The 16,690-nt window shown below is 38.8% G+C and overlaps 1 protein-coding gene across 4 annotated transcripts in view; it reads left to right on the forward strand.

The window, feature by feature from the left end:
• P4HA1 (prolyl 4-hydroxylase subunit alpha 1) overlaps positions 1-16,690 on the forward strand; it is a 94,441-nt gene that overhangs the window by 16,936 nt on the left and 60,815 nt on the right. For 2 of the 4 annotated variants that reach the window (XM_079899935.1, XM_079899936.1), the window contains exons 2-3: positions 15,427-15,534; positions 16,479-16,575. In XM_079899935.1, the coding sequence (XP_079756061.1) occupies positions 15,459-15,534; positions 16,479-16,575 (173 nt within the window). In that variant the 5' untranslated portion in view covers positions 15,427-15,458. Of the gene's footprint in view, positions 1-13,825; positions 14,177-15,426; positions 15,535-16,478; positions 16,585-16,690 lie in introns of those variants that run through there. The other 2 variants (XM_079899937.1, XM_079899938.1) reach the window with 2 other exon arrangements.

Raw genomic sequence — 16,690 nt, forward strand, 5'->3', positions numbered from 1 at the left:
GAGAAATAGGAAAAAATCACCTAATGTTCTGCTCTCCAGAGACAACTACATTTTGGTGAATTTCCTCTGCATGTTTTCTTGCATAGTTATGATCACATTATAATGTTAATTTTTTTTGAATTTTATTTATTTTTTTATACATCAGGTTCTTATTAGTTATCCATTTTATACACATCAGCATATACATGTCAATCCCAGTCTCCCAATTTATCACACCACCACCACCACCCCTACCACTTTCCCCCCTTGGTGTCCATATGTTTGTTCTCTACATCTGTGTCTCAGTTTCTGCCCTGCAAACCGGTTCATCTGTACCATTTTTCTAGGTTCCACATATATGCGTTAATATGCGATATTTGTTTTTCTCTGTCTGACTCACTTCACTCTGTATGACAGTCTCTAGATGCATCCACGTCTCTACAAATGACCCAATTTCGTTCCTTTTTATGGCTGAGTAATATTCCATTGTATATATGTACCACATCTTCTTTATCAATTCGTCTGTCTGTGGGCATTTAGGTTGCTTCCATGACCTGGCTATTGTAAATAGTGCTACAGTGAACATTGAGGTGCATGTGTCTTTTTGAATTATGGTTTTCTCTGGGTATTTGCCCAGGAGTGGGATTGCTGGGTCATATGGTAATTCTATTTTTAGTTTTTTAAGAACCTCCATACTGTTCTCCATAGTGGCTGTATCAATTTATATTCCCACCAACAGTGCAAGAGGGTTCCCTTTTCTCCACACCCTCTCCAGCATTTGTTGTTTGTAGATTTTCTGATGATGCCCATTCTAACTGGTGTGAGGTGATACCTCATTGTAGTTTTGATTTGCATTTCTCTAATTAATTAGTGATGTTGAGCAGCTTTTCACGTGCTTCTCGGCCATCTGTATGTCCTCTTCGGAGAAATGTCTATTTAGGTCTTCTGCCCATTTTTTGATTGGGTTGTTTGTTTTTTTAATATTGAGCTGCATGAGCTGTTTATATATTTGGAGATTAATCCTTTGTCCGTTGATTCGTTTGCAAATATTTTTTCCCATTCTGAGGGTCATCTTTTCGTCTTGTTTGTAGTTTCCTTTGCTTTGCAAAGGCTTTTAAGTTTCATTAGGTCCCATTTGTTTATTTTTGTTTTTATTGCCATTACTCTAGGAGGTGGATCAGAAAAGATCTTGCTGTCGTTTATGTCAAAGAGTGTTCTTCCTATGTTTTCCTCTAAGAGTTTTATGGTGTCCAGTCTTACATTTAGGTCTCTAATCCATTTTGAGTTTATTATTGTGTATGGTGTTAGGGAGTGTTCTAATTTCATTCTTTTACATGTAGCTGTCCAGTTTTCCCAGCACCACTTATTGAAAAGACTGTCTTCTCCATTGTATATCCTTGCCTCCTTTGTCATAGATTAGTTGACCATAGGTGCATGGGTTTATCTCTGGGCTTTCTATCCTGTTCCATTGATCTATGTTTCTGTTTTTGTGCCAGTACCATATTGTCTTGATTACTGTAGCTTTGTAGTATAGTTTAAAGTCAGGGAGTCTGATTCCTCCAGCTCTGTTTTTTTCCCTCAAGACTGCTTTGGCTATTCAGGGTCTTTTGTGTCTCCATACAAATTTTAGGATTTTTTGTTCTAGTTCTGTAAAAAAATGTCATTGGTAATTTGATAGGGATTGCATTGAATCTGTAGATTGTTTTGGGTAGTATAGTTATTTTCACAATATTGATTCTTCCAATCCAAGAACATGGTATGTCTCTCCATATGTTGGTATAATCTTTAATTTCTTTCATCAGTGTCTTATAGTTTTCTGCATACAGGTCTTTTGTCTCCCTAGGTAGGTTTATTCCTAGGTATTTTATTCTTTTTGTTGCAGTGGTAAATGGGAGTGTTTTCTTGATTTCACTTTCAGATTTTTCATCATTTGTGTATAGTAATGCAAGAGATTTCTGTGCATTAATTTTATATCCTGCAACTTTACCAAATTCATTGATTAGCTCTAGTTTTCTGGAGGCATCTTTAGGATTCTCTGTGTATAGTATCATGTCATCTGCAAACAGTGACAGTTTTACTTCTTCTTTTCCAATTTGTATTCCTTTTATTTCTTTTTCTTCTCTGATTGTTGTGGCTAGGACTTCCAAAACTATGTTGAATAATAGTGGCAAGAGTGGACATCCCTGTCTTGTTCCTGATCTTAGAGGAAATGCTTTCAGTTTTTCACCATTGAGAATGATGTTTGCTGTGGGTTTGTCGTATATGGCCATTATTATGTTGAGGTAGGTTCCCTCTATGCCCACTTTCTGGAGAGTTCCTATCATATATTGTTGAATTTTGTCAAAAGCTTTTTCTGCATCTATTGAGATGATCATATGGTTTTTCTTCTTCAATTTAATATCGTGTATTGCATTGATTGATTTGCGTATATTGAAGAATCCTTGCATCACTGGGATAAATCCCACTTGAAAATGGTGTAGGATCCTTTTAATGTGTTGTTGGATTCCGTTTGCTAGTATTTTGTTGAGGATTTTTGCATCTATATTCATCAGTGATATTGGTCTATAATTTTCTTTTTTTTTTAGTATCTTTGTCTGGTTTTGGTGTCAGGGTGATGGTGGCCTCATAGAATGAGTTTGGGAGTGTTCCTCCCTCTGCAATTTCTTGGAAGAGTTTAAGAACGATGGGTGTTAGCTTAGTTTAAGAACGATGGGTGTTAAGAACGATGGTTCTCTAAATGTGTGATAGCATTCACCTGTGAAGCCATCTGTTCCTGGACTTTAGTTTGTTGGAAGATTTTTAATCATAGTTTCAATTTCATTACTTGTGATTGGTCTGTTCATATTTTCTATTTCTTCCTGGTTCAGTCTTGGAAGGTTATACCTTTCTAAGAATTTGTCCATTTCTTCCAGGTTGTCCATATTATTGGCATAGAGTTGCTTGTAGTAGTCTCTTAGGATGCTTTGTATTTCTGCGGTGTCCACTGTAACTTCTTTTTCATTTCTAATTTTATTGATTTGAGTCCTCTCCCTCTTTTTCTTGATGAGTGTGGCTAATGGTTTATCAGTTTTGTTTATCTTCTCAGAGAACCAGCTTTTAGTTTTATTGATCTGTGCTATTGTTTTCTTTGTTTCTATTTCGTTTATTTCTGCTCTGATCTTTATGATTTCTTTCCTTCTGCTAAGTTTGGGTTTTGTATGTTCTTCTTTCTCTAGTTTCTTTAGGTGGACGATTAGATTGTTTATATGAGATTATTTTCTTGTTTCTTGAGGTAGGCTTGTATAGCTATAAACTACCCTCTCAGAACTGCTTTTGCTGCATCCCATAGGTTTTGGATCGTCGTGTTTTCATTATCATTTGTCTCTGGGTATTTTTTGATTTCCTCTTTGATTTCTTCAGTGATCTCTTGGTTATTTAGTAATGTATTGTTTAGCCTCCATGTGTTAGTGTTTTTTACGTTTTTTTCCCTGTAATTGATTTCTAATCTCATAGTGTTGTGGTCAGAAAAGATGCTTGATATGATTTCAGTTTTCTTAAATTTACTGAGGCTTGATTTGTGACTCAAGATGTGATCTATTCTGGAGAATGTTCCGTGCACACTTGAGAAGAAAGTGTAATCTGCTGTTTTTGTATGGAATGTCCTATAAATATCAGTTAAATCTATCTGGTCTGTTGTGTCGTTTAAAGCTTCTGTTTCCTTATTTATTTTCTGCTTGGATGATCTGTCCATTGGTGTAAGTGATGTGTTAAAGTCCCCCACTGTTATTGTGTTACTGTCGATATCCTCTTTTATAGCTGTTAGCAGTTGCCCTATGTATTGAGGTGCTCCTGTGTTGGGTGCATATATATTTATAATTGTTATATCTTCTTCTTGGATTGATCCCTTGATCATTATGTAGTGTCCTTCTTTGTCTCTTGTAACATTCTTTATTTTAAGGTCAATTTTATCTGATACGAGTATTGCTACTCCAACTTTCTTTTGATTTTCATTTGCATGGAATATCTTTTTCCATCCCCTCAGTTTCAGACTGAATGTGTCCCTAGGTCTGAAGTGGGTCTCTTGTAGACTGCAGATATATGGGTCTTGTTTTTGTATCTATTCAGCAAGCCTGTGTCTTTTGGTTGGAGCATTTAATCCATTCATTTTTAAGATAATTATCGATATGTATGTTCCTATTACCATTTTCCTAATTGCTTTGGGTTTATTTTTGTAGGTCCTTTTCTTCTCTTGTGATTCCCATTTAGAGAAGTTCCTTTAGCATTTGTTGTAGAGCTGCTTTGATGGTGCTGAATTTTCTTAGCTTTGCTTGTCTGTAAAGCTTTTGATTTCTCCATCGAATCTGAATGAGATCCTTGCCGTGTAGAGTAATCTTGGTTGTAGGTTCTTCCCTTTCAGCACTTTAAGTATATCATGCCACTCCCTTATGGCTTGTAGAGTTTCTGCTGAGAAATCAGCTGTTAACCTTATGGGAGTTCCCTTGTATGTTATTTGTCATTTTTCCCTTGCTGCTTTTAGTAATATTTCTTCGTCTTTAATTTTTGCCAGTTTGATTACTGTGTGTCTCGGCGTGTTTCTCCTTGGGTTTATCCTATATGGGACTCTCTGCTATTCCTGGACTTGGTTGGCTACATCCTTTCCCATGTTAGGGAAGTTTTTGACTCTAATCTCTTCAAATATTTTCTTGGGTCCTTTCTCTCTCTCCTCCTTCTGGGACACCTGTGATGCGAATGTTGTTGCATTTAATGTTGTCCCAGAGGTCTCTTAGGCTGTCTTAAATTCTTCTCATTCTTTTTTCTTTATTCTGTTCCATGGCAGTGAATTCCACCATGCTGTCTTCCAGGTCACTTCTCCGTTCTTCTGCCTCAGTTATTCTGCTATTGATTCCTTCTAGTGTATTTTTCATTTCAGTTATTGTATCGTTCATCTCTGTTTGTTTGTTCTTTAATTCTTCTAGGTCTTTGTTAAACATTTCTTGCATCTTCTCAATCTTTGCCTCCATTCTTTTTCCGAGGTCCTGGATCATCTTCACTATGATTATTCTTTTTCTGGAAGGTTGCCTATCTCCACTTCATTTAGTTGTTTTTCTGGGGTGTTATCTTGTTTCTTCATCTGGTACATAGCCCTCTGCCTTTTCATCTTGTCTATCTTTCTGTGAATGTGGTTTTTGTTCCACAGGCTGCAGGATTGTAGTTCTTCTTGCTTCTGCTGTCTGCCCTCTAATGTTAATTTTTTTCTTTTTCTTCCTTTTTTTTTTTTTTTTTTGGCTGTGTTGGGTCTTCATTGCTGTGTGCGGGCTTTCTCTAGTTGTGGCAAGTGGGGCCTGCTCTTCGTTGTGGTGTGTGAGCTTCTCATTGCGGTGGCTTCTCCTGTTGCTGAGCATGGACTCTGGGCGCGGGCTTCAGTAGTTGCAACAAGTGGGCCCTAGAGCGTGCGGGCTTCAGTAGTTGTGGCTTGCAGGTTCTAGAGCGCAGGCTCAGTAGTTGTGGCGCATGGGCTTAGTTGTTCTGCGGCATGTGGGATATTCCCAGCCCAGACCAGGGATTGAACCCCGTGTCCCCTGTATTGGCAGGTGGATTCTCAACCAGTGAATCACCAGGGAAGTCCCTCCTTGTTTTTTTGGGTTTTTTTTGCGGTACGCGGGCCTGTCACTGTTGTGGCCTCTCTCGCTGCGGAGCACAGGCCCGGACGCGCAGGCTCAGCGGCCATGGCTCACGGGCCTAGCTGTTCTGCAGCACGTGGGATCTTCCTGGACCGGGGCACGAACCCGTGTCCCCTGCATCGGCAGGCGGTCTCTCAACCACTGCGCCACCAAGGAAGCCCTCCTCTTTGTTTTGATTAGTATTTATTTATAACTTTCTGTCAGAGTGTAGTAGCAACAATCTCATTCAATACAGATTCCAGCAGGGCTGTATGATATTTATTTTTTTTCAGGAGTTCTTTTTTTTTTGCAGCAAAATTGTGAGGATGGTACAGAGATGTCCCATGTACTCCCTGCCCCCACACATGCATAGTCCCTCACCAGAATGGCATATTTGTTAAAATTGATGAATCTACATTGACACATTGTAATTGCCCAAAGTCCATAGTTTAACATTACCCCTTTACTCTTGGTGTTGTAACTTCTATGAATTTGAACTAATGTATAATGACACGTATTCATCGTTATGATACTGTAGAATATTTTCACTGCCCTAAAATTCCTCTATGCTTCAACTGTTCATCCGCCCTCCTTCCATTAACCACTGATCTTTTTACTCTCTTCATAGTTTTATTTCTTCCAGTGTCATATAGTTGGAGTCATGCAGTATATAGTAGCCTTTTCAGATTGACTTCTTTCACTTAGTAATACACATTTCTTTCCTCCATGTTTATTTTTCTAATGGCTTGATAGCTCATTTCTTTTTAGCATTGAATTTTCTGTTGTCTAGATGTATCACAGTGTATCCATTCACCTACTAAAGGAATTCTTGGTTGCTTCCAAGTTTTGGCTATTATAAAATAAGCTGGTATAAATATACATGTGCAGGTTTTTGTGGGGACATAAATTTTCAACTCCATTGGGTAAATACTAAGGAGCATGATTGCTGGATCATATCGTAAGAGTATTTTTAATTTTTTAAGAAACTGCCAAACTGTCTTCCAAAGTGGCTGTACCATTTTGCAATCCCACCAGCAATGATTGAGAGTTGATGTTAATTTTTAAAACTTGTTTTTCATTTATTTATTTTTATTTATTTTTTTACATCTTTATTGGAGTATAATTGCTTTACAATGGTGTGTTAGTTTCTGCTTTATAACAAAGTGAATCAGTTATACATATACATATGTTCCCATATCTCTTCCCTCTTGCGTCTCCCTCCCTCCCACCCTCCCTATCCTACCCCTCCAGGCGGTCACAAAGCACCGAGCTGATCTCCCTGTGCTATGCAGCTGCTTCCCACTAGCTATCTACCTTACGTTTGGTAGTGTACATATGTCCATGCCTCTTTCTCGCTTTGTCACAGCTTACCCTTCCCCCTTCCCATATCCTCAAGTCCATTCTCTAGTAGGTCTGTGTCTTTATTCCTGTCTTACCCCTAGGTTCTTTATGACATTTTTTTTTCTTAAATTCCATATATATGTGTTAGCATATGGTATTTGTCTTTCTCTTTCTGACTTCACTCTGTATGACAGACTCTAGGTCTATCCACCTCATTACAAATAGCTCAATTTCGTTTCTTTTTATGGCTGAATAATATTCCATTGTATATATGTGCCACATCTTCTTTATCCATTCATCTGATGATGGATGCTTAGGTTGTTTCCATGTCCGGGCTATTGTAAATAGAGCTGCAGTGAACATTTTGGTACATGACTCTTTTTGAATTATGGTTTTCTCAGGGTATATTCTGGCCTTACATTTAGGTCTTTAATCCATTTTGAGCTTATTTTTGTGTATGGTGTTAGGGAGTGATCTAATCTCATACTTTTACATGTACCTTTCCAGTTTTCCCAGCACCACTTATTGAAGAGGCTGTCCTTTCTCCACTGTACATTCCTGCCTCCTTTATCAAAGATAAGTTGACCATAGGTGCGTGGGTTTATCTCTGGGCTTTCTATCCTGTTCCATTGATCTATATTTCTGTTTTTTGTGCCAGTACCATACTGTCTTGATTACTGTAGCTTTGTAGTATAGTCTGAAGTCAGGGAGCCTGATTCCTCCAGCTCCGTTTTTCATTCTCAAGATTGCTTTCGCTATTCAGGGTCTTTTGTGTTTCCATACAAATTGTGAAAGTTTTTGTTCTAGTTCTGTGAAAAATGCCAGTGGTATTTTGATAGGGATTGCATTGAATCTGTAGACTGCTTTGGGTAGTAGAGGCATTTTCACAATGTTGATTCTTCCAATCCATGAACATGGTATATCTCTCCATCTACTTGTATCATCTTTAATTTCTTTCATCAGTGTCTTATAATTTTCTGCATGCAGGTCTTTTGTCTCCTTAGGTAGGTTTATTCCTAGATATTTTATTCTTTTTGTTGCAATGGTAAATGGAGTGTTTTCTTGATTTCGCTTTCAGACTTTTTGTCATTAGTGTATAGGAATGCAAGAGATTTCTGTGCATTAATTTTGTATCCTGCTACTTTACCAAATTCATTGATTAGCTCTAGTAGTTTTCTGGTAGCATCTTTAGGATTCTCTATGTATAATATCATGTCATCTGCAAACAGAGACAGCTTTACTTCTTCTTTTCCGATTTGGATTCCTTTTATTTCCTTTTCTTCTCTGATTGCTGTTGCTAAAGCTTCCAAAACTATGTTGAATAAGAGTGGTGAGAGTGGGCAACCTTGTCTTGTTCCTGATCTTAGTGAAAATGCTTTCAGTTTTTCACCATTGAGGACGATGTTGGCTGTGGGTTTGTCATATATGGCCTTTATTATGTTGAGGAAAGTGCCCTTTGTGCCTCCTTTGTGCAGGGTTTTTATCATAAATGGGTGTTGAATTTTGTTGAAAGCATTCTCTGCATCTATTGAGATGATCATATGGTTTTTCTCCTTCAATTTGTTAATATGGTTTATCACATTGATTGATTTGCATATATTGAAGAATCTTAGCATTCCTGGAATAAACCCCACTTGATCATGGTGTATGATCCTTTTAATGTGCTGTTGGATTCTGTTTGCTAGTATTTTGTTGAGGATTTTTGCATCTATGTTCATCAGTAATATTGGCCTGTAGTTTTCTTTCTTTGTGACATCCTTGTCTGGTTTTGGTATCACTGTGATGGTGGCCTCGTAGAATGAGTTTGGGAGTGTTCCTCCCTCTGCTATATTTTGGAAGAGTTTGAGAAGGATGGGTGTTGGCTCTTCTCTAAATGTTTGATAGAATTTGCCTGTGAAGCCATCTGGTCCTGGGCTTTTGTTTGTTAGAATATTTTTAATCACAGTTTCAATTTCATTGCTTGTGATTGGTCTGTTCATATTTTCTATTTCTTCCTGATTCAGTCTTGGCACGTTGTGCATTTCTAAGAATTTGTCCATTTCTTCCAGGTTGTCCATTTTATTGGCATAGAGTTGCTTGTAGTAATCTCTCATGATCTTTTGTATTTCTGCAGTGTAGTTGTTACTTCTCCTTTTTCATTTCTAATTCTATTGATTTGAGTCTTCTTCCTTTTTTTCTTAATGAGTCTGGCTTAATGGTTTATCAATTTTGTTTATCTTCTCAAAGAATGAGCTTTTACTTTTATTGATCTTTGCTCTCATTTCCTTCATTTCTTTTTCATTTATTTCTGATCTGATTTTTATGATTTCTTTCCTTCTGCTAACTTTGGGTTTTTTTTGTTTTTCTTTCTCTAATTTCTTTAGGTGCAAGTTTAGGTTGTTTATTCTAGATGTTTCCTGTTTCTTAAGGTAGGATTGTATTGCTATAAAATTCCCTCTTAGAACTGCTTTTGCTGCATCCCATAGGTTTTGGGTCGTCGTGTCTGCATTGTCATTTGTTTCTAGGTATTTTTTGATTTCTTCAGTGATCACTTCGTTATTAAGTAGTATATTGTTTAGCCTCCATGTGTTTGCATTTTTTACAGATCTTTTCCTATAATTGATATCTAGTCTCATAGCATTGTGGTCAGAAAAGATACTTGATACAATTTCGATTTTCTTAAAATTACCAAGGCTTGATTTGTGACCCAAGATATGATCTATCCTGGAGAACGTTCCATGAGCAGTTGAGAAAAATGTGTATTCTGTTGTTTTTGGATGGAATGTCCTATAAATATCAATTAAGTCCATCTTGTGTAATGTATCATTTAAAGCTTATGTTTCCTTATTTATTTTCATTTTGGATGATCTGTCCATTGGTGAACGTGGGGTGTTAAAGTTCCCTACTCTGAATGTGTTACTGTCGATTTCCCCTTTTATGGCTGTTAGTATTTGCCTTATGTATTGAGGTGCTCCTATGTTGGGTGCATAAATATTTACAATGGTTATATCTTCTTCTTGGATCGATCCCTTGATCATTATGTAGTGTCCTTCTTTGTCTCTTGTAAGAGTCTATTTTAAAGTCTGTTTTGTCTGATACGAGAATTGCTACTCTAGCTTTCTTTTGGTTTCCATTTGCATGGAATATCTTTTTCCATTCCCTTACTTTCAGTCTGTATGTATCTCTAGGTCTGAAGTGGGTCTCTTGTAGACAGCATATATATGGGTCTCGTTTTTGTATCCATTCAGCCAATCTGTGTCTTTTGGTGGGAGCATTTAGTCCATTTACATTTAAGGTAATTATCGATATGTATGTTCCTATTCCCATTTTCTTAATTGTTTTGGGTTCGTTATTGTAGGACTTTTCCTTCTCTTGTGTCTCTTGCCTAGAGAAGTTCCTTTAGCATTTGTTGTAAAGTTGGTTTGGTGGTGCTGAACTCTCTCAGCTTTTGCTTGTCTGTAAAGGTTTTAGTTTCTCCATCAAATCTGAATGAGATCCTTGCTGGGTGGAGTAATCTTGGTTGCCGGTTTATCTCCTTCATCACTTTAAATATGTCCTGCCAGTCCCTTCTGGCTTGTAGAGTTTCTGCTGGGGATTCCCTTGTGTGTTATTTGTTGTTTTTCCCTTGCTGCTTTTAATATGTTTTCTTTGTATTTAATTTTTGACAGTTTGATTAATATGTGTCTTGGCATATTTGTCCTTGGATTTATCCTGTGTGGGACTCTCTGTGCTTCCTGGACTTGATTATTTCCTTTCCCATATTAGCGAAGTTTTCAACTATAATCTCTTCAAATATTTTCTCAGTCCCTTTCTTTTTCTCTTCTTCTTCTGGAACCCCTATAATTCGAATGTTGGTGCGTTTAATGTTGTCCCAGAGGTCTCTGAGACTGTCCTCAGTTCTTTTCATTCTTTTTTCTTTCTTCTGCTCTGCAGTAGTTATTTCCACTATTTTATCTTCCAGGTCACTTATCCGTTCTTCTGCCTCAGTTATTCTGCTATTGATCCCTTCTAGAGTATTTTTAATCTCATTTATTGTGTTGTTCATAGTTGTTTGTTTCATCTTTAGTTCTTCTAGGTCCTTGTTAAATGTTTCTTGCATTTTGTCTATTCTATTTCCACGATTTTGGATCATCTTTACTATCATTATTCTGAATTCTTTTTCAGGTAGACTGCCTGTTTCCTCTTCATTTGTTAGGTCTGGTGGGTTTTAATCTTTCTCCTTCATCTGCTGTGTGTTTTTCTGTCTTCTCATTTTGCTTATCTTACTGTATTTGGGTCTCCTTTTTGCAGGCTGCAGGTTCGTAGTTCCCGTTGTTTTTGGTGTCTGTCCCCAGTGGCTAAGGTTGGTTCCAGTGGGTTGTGTAGGCTTCCTGGTGGAGGGGACTAGTGCCTGTGTTCTGGTGGATGAGGCTGGATCTTGTCTTTCTGGTGGGCAGGTCCACGTCTGGTGGTGTGTTTTGGGGTGTCTGTGGACTTATTATGATTTTAGGCAGCCTCTCTGCTAATGGGTGGGTTTGTGTTCCTGTCTTGCTAGTTGTTTGGCATAGGGTCTCCAGCACTGTAGCTTGCTGGTCGTTGAGTGAAGCTGGGTGCTGGTATTGAGATGGAGATCTCTGGGAGATTTTCGCCATTTGATGTTATGTGGAGCTGGGAGGTCTCTTGTGGACCAGTGCCCTGAAGTTGGCTCTCCCACCTCAGAGGCACAGCACTTACTCCTGGCTGCAGCACCAAGAGCCTTTCATCCACATGGCTCAGAATAAAAGGGAGAAAAAGTAGAAAGAAAGAATTAGTAGAAGTAGAAAGAAAGGAAGGAAGGAGGGAGGGAGGGAGGGAAGGAGGGAGGAAGGAAAAAAAGATAAAGTAAAATAAAATAAGATAAAATATAATAAAGTTATTAAAATAAAAATAATTATTAAGAAAAAAATTTAAAAAACGGACGGATAGAACCCTAGGACAAATGGTGGAAGCAAAGCTATACAGACAAAATCTCACACAGAAGCATACACATACACACTCACAAAAAAGGAAAAGGGGAAAAAAATCATAAATCTTGCTCTCAAAGCCCACCTCCTCAATTTGGGATGATTCGTTGTCTATTCATGTATTCCACAGATGCAGGGTTCATCAAGTTGATTGTGCAGCTTTAATCCGCTGCTTCTGAGGCTGCTGGGAGAGATTTCCCTTTCTCATCTCTGTTCTCACAGCTCCCAGGGGCTCAGCTTTGGATTTGGCCCCGCCTCTGCGTGTAGGTCGCCGGAGGGCATCTGTTCTTCATTCAGACAGGACGGGGTTAAAGGAGCAGCTGCTTCGGGGACTCTGGCTCACTCAGGCCGGGGGGTGGGGGGCGGGGAGGGAGGGGCACGGAGTGCGGGGCAAGCCTGCGGCGGCAGAGGCCGGCGTGACGTTACACCAGCCTGAGGCGTGCCGTGCATTCTCCCGGGGAAGTTGTCCCTCGATCCCGGGACCCTGGCAGTGGCAAGCTGCACAGGCTCCCTGGAAGGGGGGTGTGGACAGTGACCTGTGCTCGCATACAGGCTTGTTGGTGGCGGCAGCAGCAGCCTTAGCGTCTCATGCCCGTCTCTGGGGTCCGCGCTTTTAGCCGCGGCTCGCGCCCTTCTCTGGAGCTCCTTTAAGCAGGCAGGTCCAGACTCTTTCCCGGACTCCCTCCCGGCTAGCCGTGGTGCACTAACCCCCTGCAGGCTGTGTTAAGACCGCCAACCCCCGTCCTCTCCCTGCGCTGCGACCGAAGTCCGAGCCTCAGCTCCCAGCCCCGCCGGGCGGCGGGTGAGCAGACAAGCCTCTCGGGCTGGTGAGTGCCGGTCGGCACTGATCCTCCGTGCGGGAATCGCTCCGCTTTCCCCTCCGCACCCCTGTTGCTGTGCGCTCCTCCACGGCCCTGATGCTTTTCCCCTCGCTACCCGCAGTCTCCGCCCGCGAAGGGGCTTCCTAGTGTGTGGAAACCTTTCCTCCTTCACAGCTCCCTCCCCCTGGTGCAGGTCCCGTCCCTATCCTTTTGTCTCTGTTTATTCTTTTTTCTTTTGCCGTACCCAGGTACGTGGGGAGTTTCTTGCCTTTTGGGAGGTCTGAGGTCTTCTGCCAGCGTTCAGTAGGTGCTCTGTAGGAGTTGTTCCACGTGTAGATGTATTTCTGGTGTATCTGTGGGGAGGAAGGTGATCTCCCCGTCTTACTCTTCCGTCATCTTCCCTTCGTCTCCTTGTTTTTCATTTAAATTTACAAGTAAGGAATATGTTCACTTTAAGTTTCTTGACATATAACACTATCATTAGATATTTTAAATTAAGTTGTTAAATTTGTTTAATTGTTCATTTGATAGGCAAAAACTGGCTATTTATTTCAGTTTTTTTGTGTCCTTGAATACCAATGAGTGGGTTGTTTTTGTTTTTTTGGGGTTTAGTTAACTATAGTTCCTCTTTTGTGGCTTTCTGGTTTATTACTCCACTTATCTACTAACATCTTAGTAGTTTTCTTACTGATTTGTAGGAGTTCCTTAAATGAGCTCTGTTTTCTTTAGTTTCCTAGTTTGTAGTTAATTTTTAAAAAACATACATAAACCTAAATTATTTTGCGTATATAATTCCATCTGGCTTTTGATAGGTTGTCTTATCATTTTTAAGTTTAAAATTTCTTCTCTCCTTTCAGAGATCCAATAACTTTTCCTTTTGTTGTTTTTTTTGTTGTTGATTATAACTCTTTATTCCATTTAGAATAAAGCAGTTTTCAAGCTTCTTTTTTGTAATTTCTGTAGGCTAATGGTTCTTGATTCATTGTGAGGTTTAAGGATGATAAAAGTTGACAGAAACTTTAGGGACAAAATATATTTTAGCAGTGAAAAAAATGATAAGCTCTTATCTGACAAATGTAAACTTTCTCATCAGAGTTAAACGTTTAGACAACATTTCTGATTAGCCTTCTGTTAGTACAGCAAAAGCATTTGTATTTGCTGGAAATAACATTTATTTATGAAGAAATTATGGCAGAAATCTGTTTAAACAGTGAGAAAATTCTAGACTGTTCAGACAGCCCAGGATTTTGAAAAAGTCTTGTGCTTTGGCAGGAACCCAGGAGAGGATGTGTCTGCATCTGCTGCATGCTAGAAGCCTTCCCAAAGAGTTACTGTAAAGCAGCCAAGAGAACAGTGTATTTCACTACTGTGTGGTTCTGGAAGTAACTGGAAGTTTGCAGACTTGAGGGAGGAGACTTAGGAGTACTTCCAGGAGGTCAGTGTCAGTTTCTGTGGTGACCTATTTTTAGTGATTCAAGTTAAGGAAAAGTGTTTTGTGTGTGTATGTGTGTAATAGGGAGTTTTCCAATGTGGCCTTGAACCTGTTGCTTTAGGAGAAGCCACTTGGGAAGAGTCAGAGGTGCCTGTACCAAAGAGGAATAGGGTGACAAGTCAGAATAACCAGTGGGTGTCTGTTATTGGGGCGAATGGTACTGCAGTTGTAATTTATTTTCCTGTAAGGTAATAAAGGAGAAGGACTTAAAGTCCATGTATGTTGTGGAGAAGGAGCAAGAGAAGAGTGCTAACAGGGCCTTTGGGAAAGCAAGGTAAAAAACTTTCTACTGGTTAGTTGATAATCTGCATCTGCCATGAAGAATCCATTCCAGAAAAGACAGCCCTACGGGGGACAAAGCAAAAAAGACAGAAGGGCTTTGCTGCCAGGTTTTAGAAAAAAATGCCACAACTTTGTACTGGGCTGAGGATTTTTTACATAGAACACAGTAGATAAGAGAAAAAGCTCAGCATTGGGCCCTTTGAGAGAAATTGCTAGATTAAATCGACAGGGTTGGTTGGTATTTTTTTTTTTTAATTCTGTACAACTTTTAAAAAATAAAACAGCTTTATTGAGATATAATTCATATACCACACTATTCACCCATGTTCATGCTTGCGTACTTTTTAGTACTTTCACAGTGTTCTTCAACAGTTGATCACCACCGTATATTTTAGAACGTTTTCATCACCCCAATATCTGCAACTTTTAATTGAACTTATTTTAAAATTTAAGGCCATTGCAGGGAAAAGATGGAACAAGTTAGCAATTTAGAGGATTAATCAGAAAGCTCTGAAACCTTTTTTCCCTTTAAGCATATTCTAACATTTTATTTTATTTTATTTTAAATGTATTTCTGGCTGAGTCGGGTCTTTGTTGCTGCGCGCAGCCCTTCTCTAGTTGTGGCGAGCGGGGGCTACTCTTCATTGCAGTGCGTGGGCTTCTCACTGCGGTGGCTTCTCTTGTTGCGGAGCACGGGCTCTAGGCATGTGAGCTTCAGTAGCTGTGGCTCGTGGGCTCTAGAGCACAGGGTCAGTAGTTGTGGTGCACGGGCTTAGTTGCTCTGCGGCATGCGGGATCTTCCCGGACCAGGGCTCAAACCCATGTCCCCTGCATTGGCGGGCAGATTCTTAACCACTGCGCCACCAGAGAAGTCCTCTTTTTTAAAAATAATGGCCATATTTCTCTTATAGGTGTGCGATCCTGTAAAAGTAAGCCTCTGAAGATGATCTGGTGTATTTTAGTTGTAGGGTTTCTACTTCCCCAGTCTTTGGCTGATCCAGGCTTTTTTACTTCAATTGGTAAGTCTTAATTATTTTTTGTTGTTTTTGCACTTAAAAATTTACATTTTTTAGTGTTTTTAGATCAGTAAAAACCAATACATTTGTGTTCCCAGAGACTGAAACATTACTTCAGTCCCTGCCCCTGTAAAAGTCTCTCTCATTTTTAAATTCAATTGTTTTCTTTAAATGATTTTCTCTGATTACAAAAGGAATACATTTTCAGATTAGAAATTTATGAAAATTTAGAAAAGCATACCAAAGAAAATTCTCTGGTAATGAGTCCACCCAGCAAATCATTTAATGTATATACTTAGTCTTTTATGTTTTCCTATATACATACTTCATATGTCTTAAAAGAGAAGTTTTCTGTCATCTTGTTGACCAGTTCTACCCTCACATGATTGTGGAGCTAAATAAAACACAAACAAGTACTATAGTTATGAAACCTCATTTTGGGATGTAAAATGATGAGTTCTGTTTTCCCCTTATGAATAACTAAATATGGATATTTGAATTGCAGTTGAGAAGTATACTTTTTGTTAGTGTGGTCTTTGTTTATTGAATAAAAATTTAGTTCTAAGTAGTTTCAAAACCACAAAAAGGTGAGAGGGGAGGTAGGGAAGAAGAAACATTGATCCTTAGAAAGTAAGGTTTTGAAATTAAAAAATAAATTTTTAGATGACAGACAATTTGTCGATATGGTCCAAGCTTACAGAATTAAGTAGCTTGAAAATTTGAATTGGAACACATGATTAGAAGAGTTTCCGGCTTTATTTTTATTTATCTGGTTTTTAAAAAAGGAAAAAAAGAAAAAAAAAATGATGCTCTCTCCAACATATCTGATTCATGCCAGGTAAGTCCTCTCAGAATGAAGCATTCTCAATCATTCTTATATTATTCAAAAATACTTGTTTTGACCAGTATGGGTATTTGATTACTTTCTTCCCTTTTTCTCCTTCTAGGTCAGATGACTGATTTGATCCGTACTGAAAAAGATCTGGTGACTTCCCTGAAAGACTATATTAAGGCAGAAGAGGACAAATTAGAACAAATAAAAAAGTAAGCAAAGTGTTTTACTTATTATGACTCTGATTCCACCTTCATGTTTTCTTGGTAGAGCTAAAACATTCTTTGAGTGAAAGTGAAAGCCCTCTGTCAGTCTTAAAAGGCCAGT

Source organism: Stenella coeruleoalba (assembly GCF_951394435.1).
Source record: "Stenella coeruleoalba genome assembly, chromosome: 16".
NCBI lineage: Eukaryota > Metazoa > Chordata > Mammalia > Artiodactyla > Delphinidae > Stenella > Stenella coeruleoalba.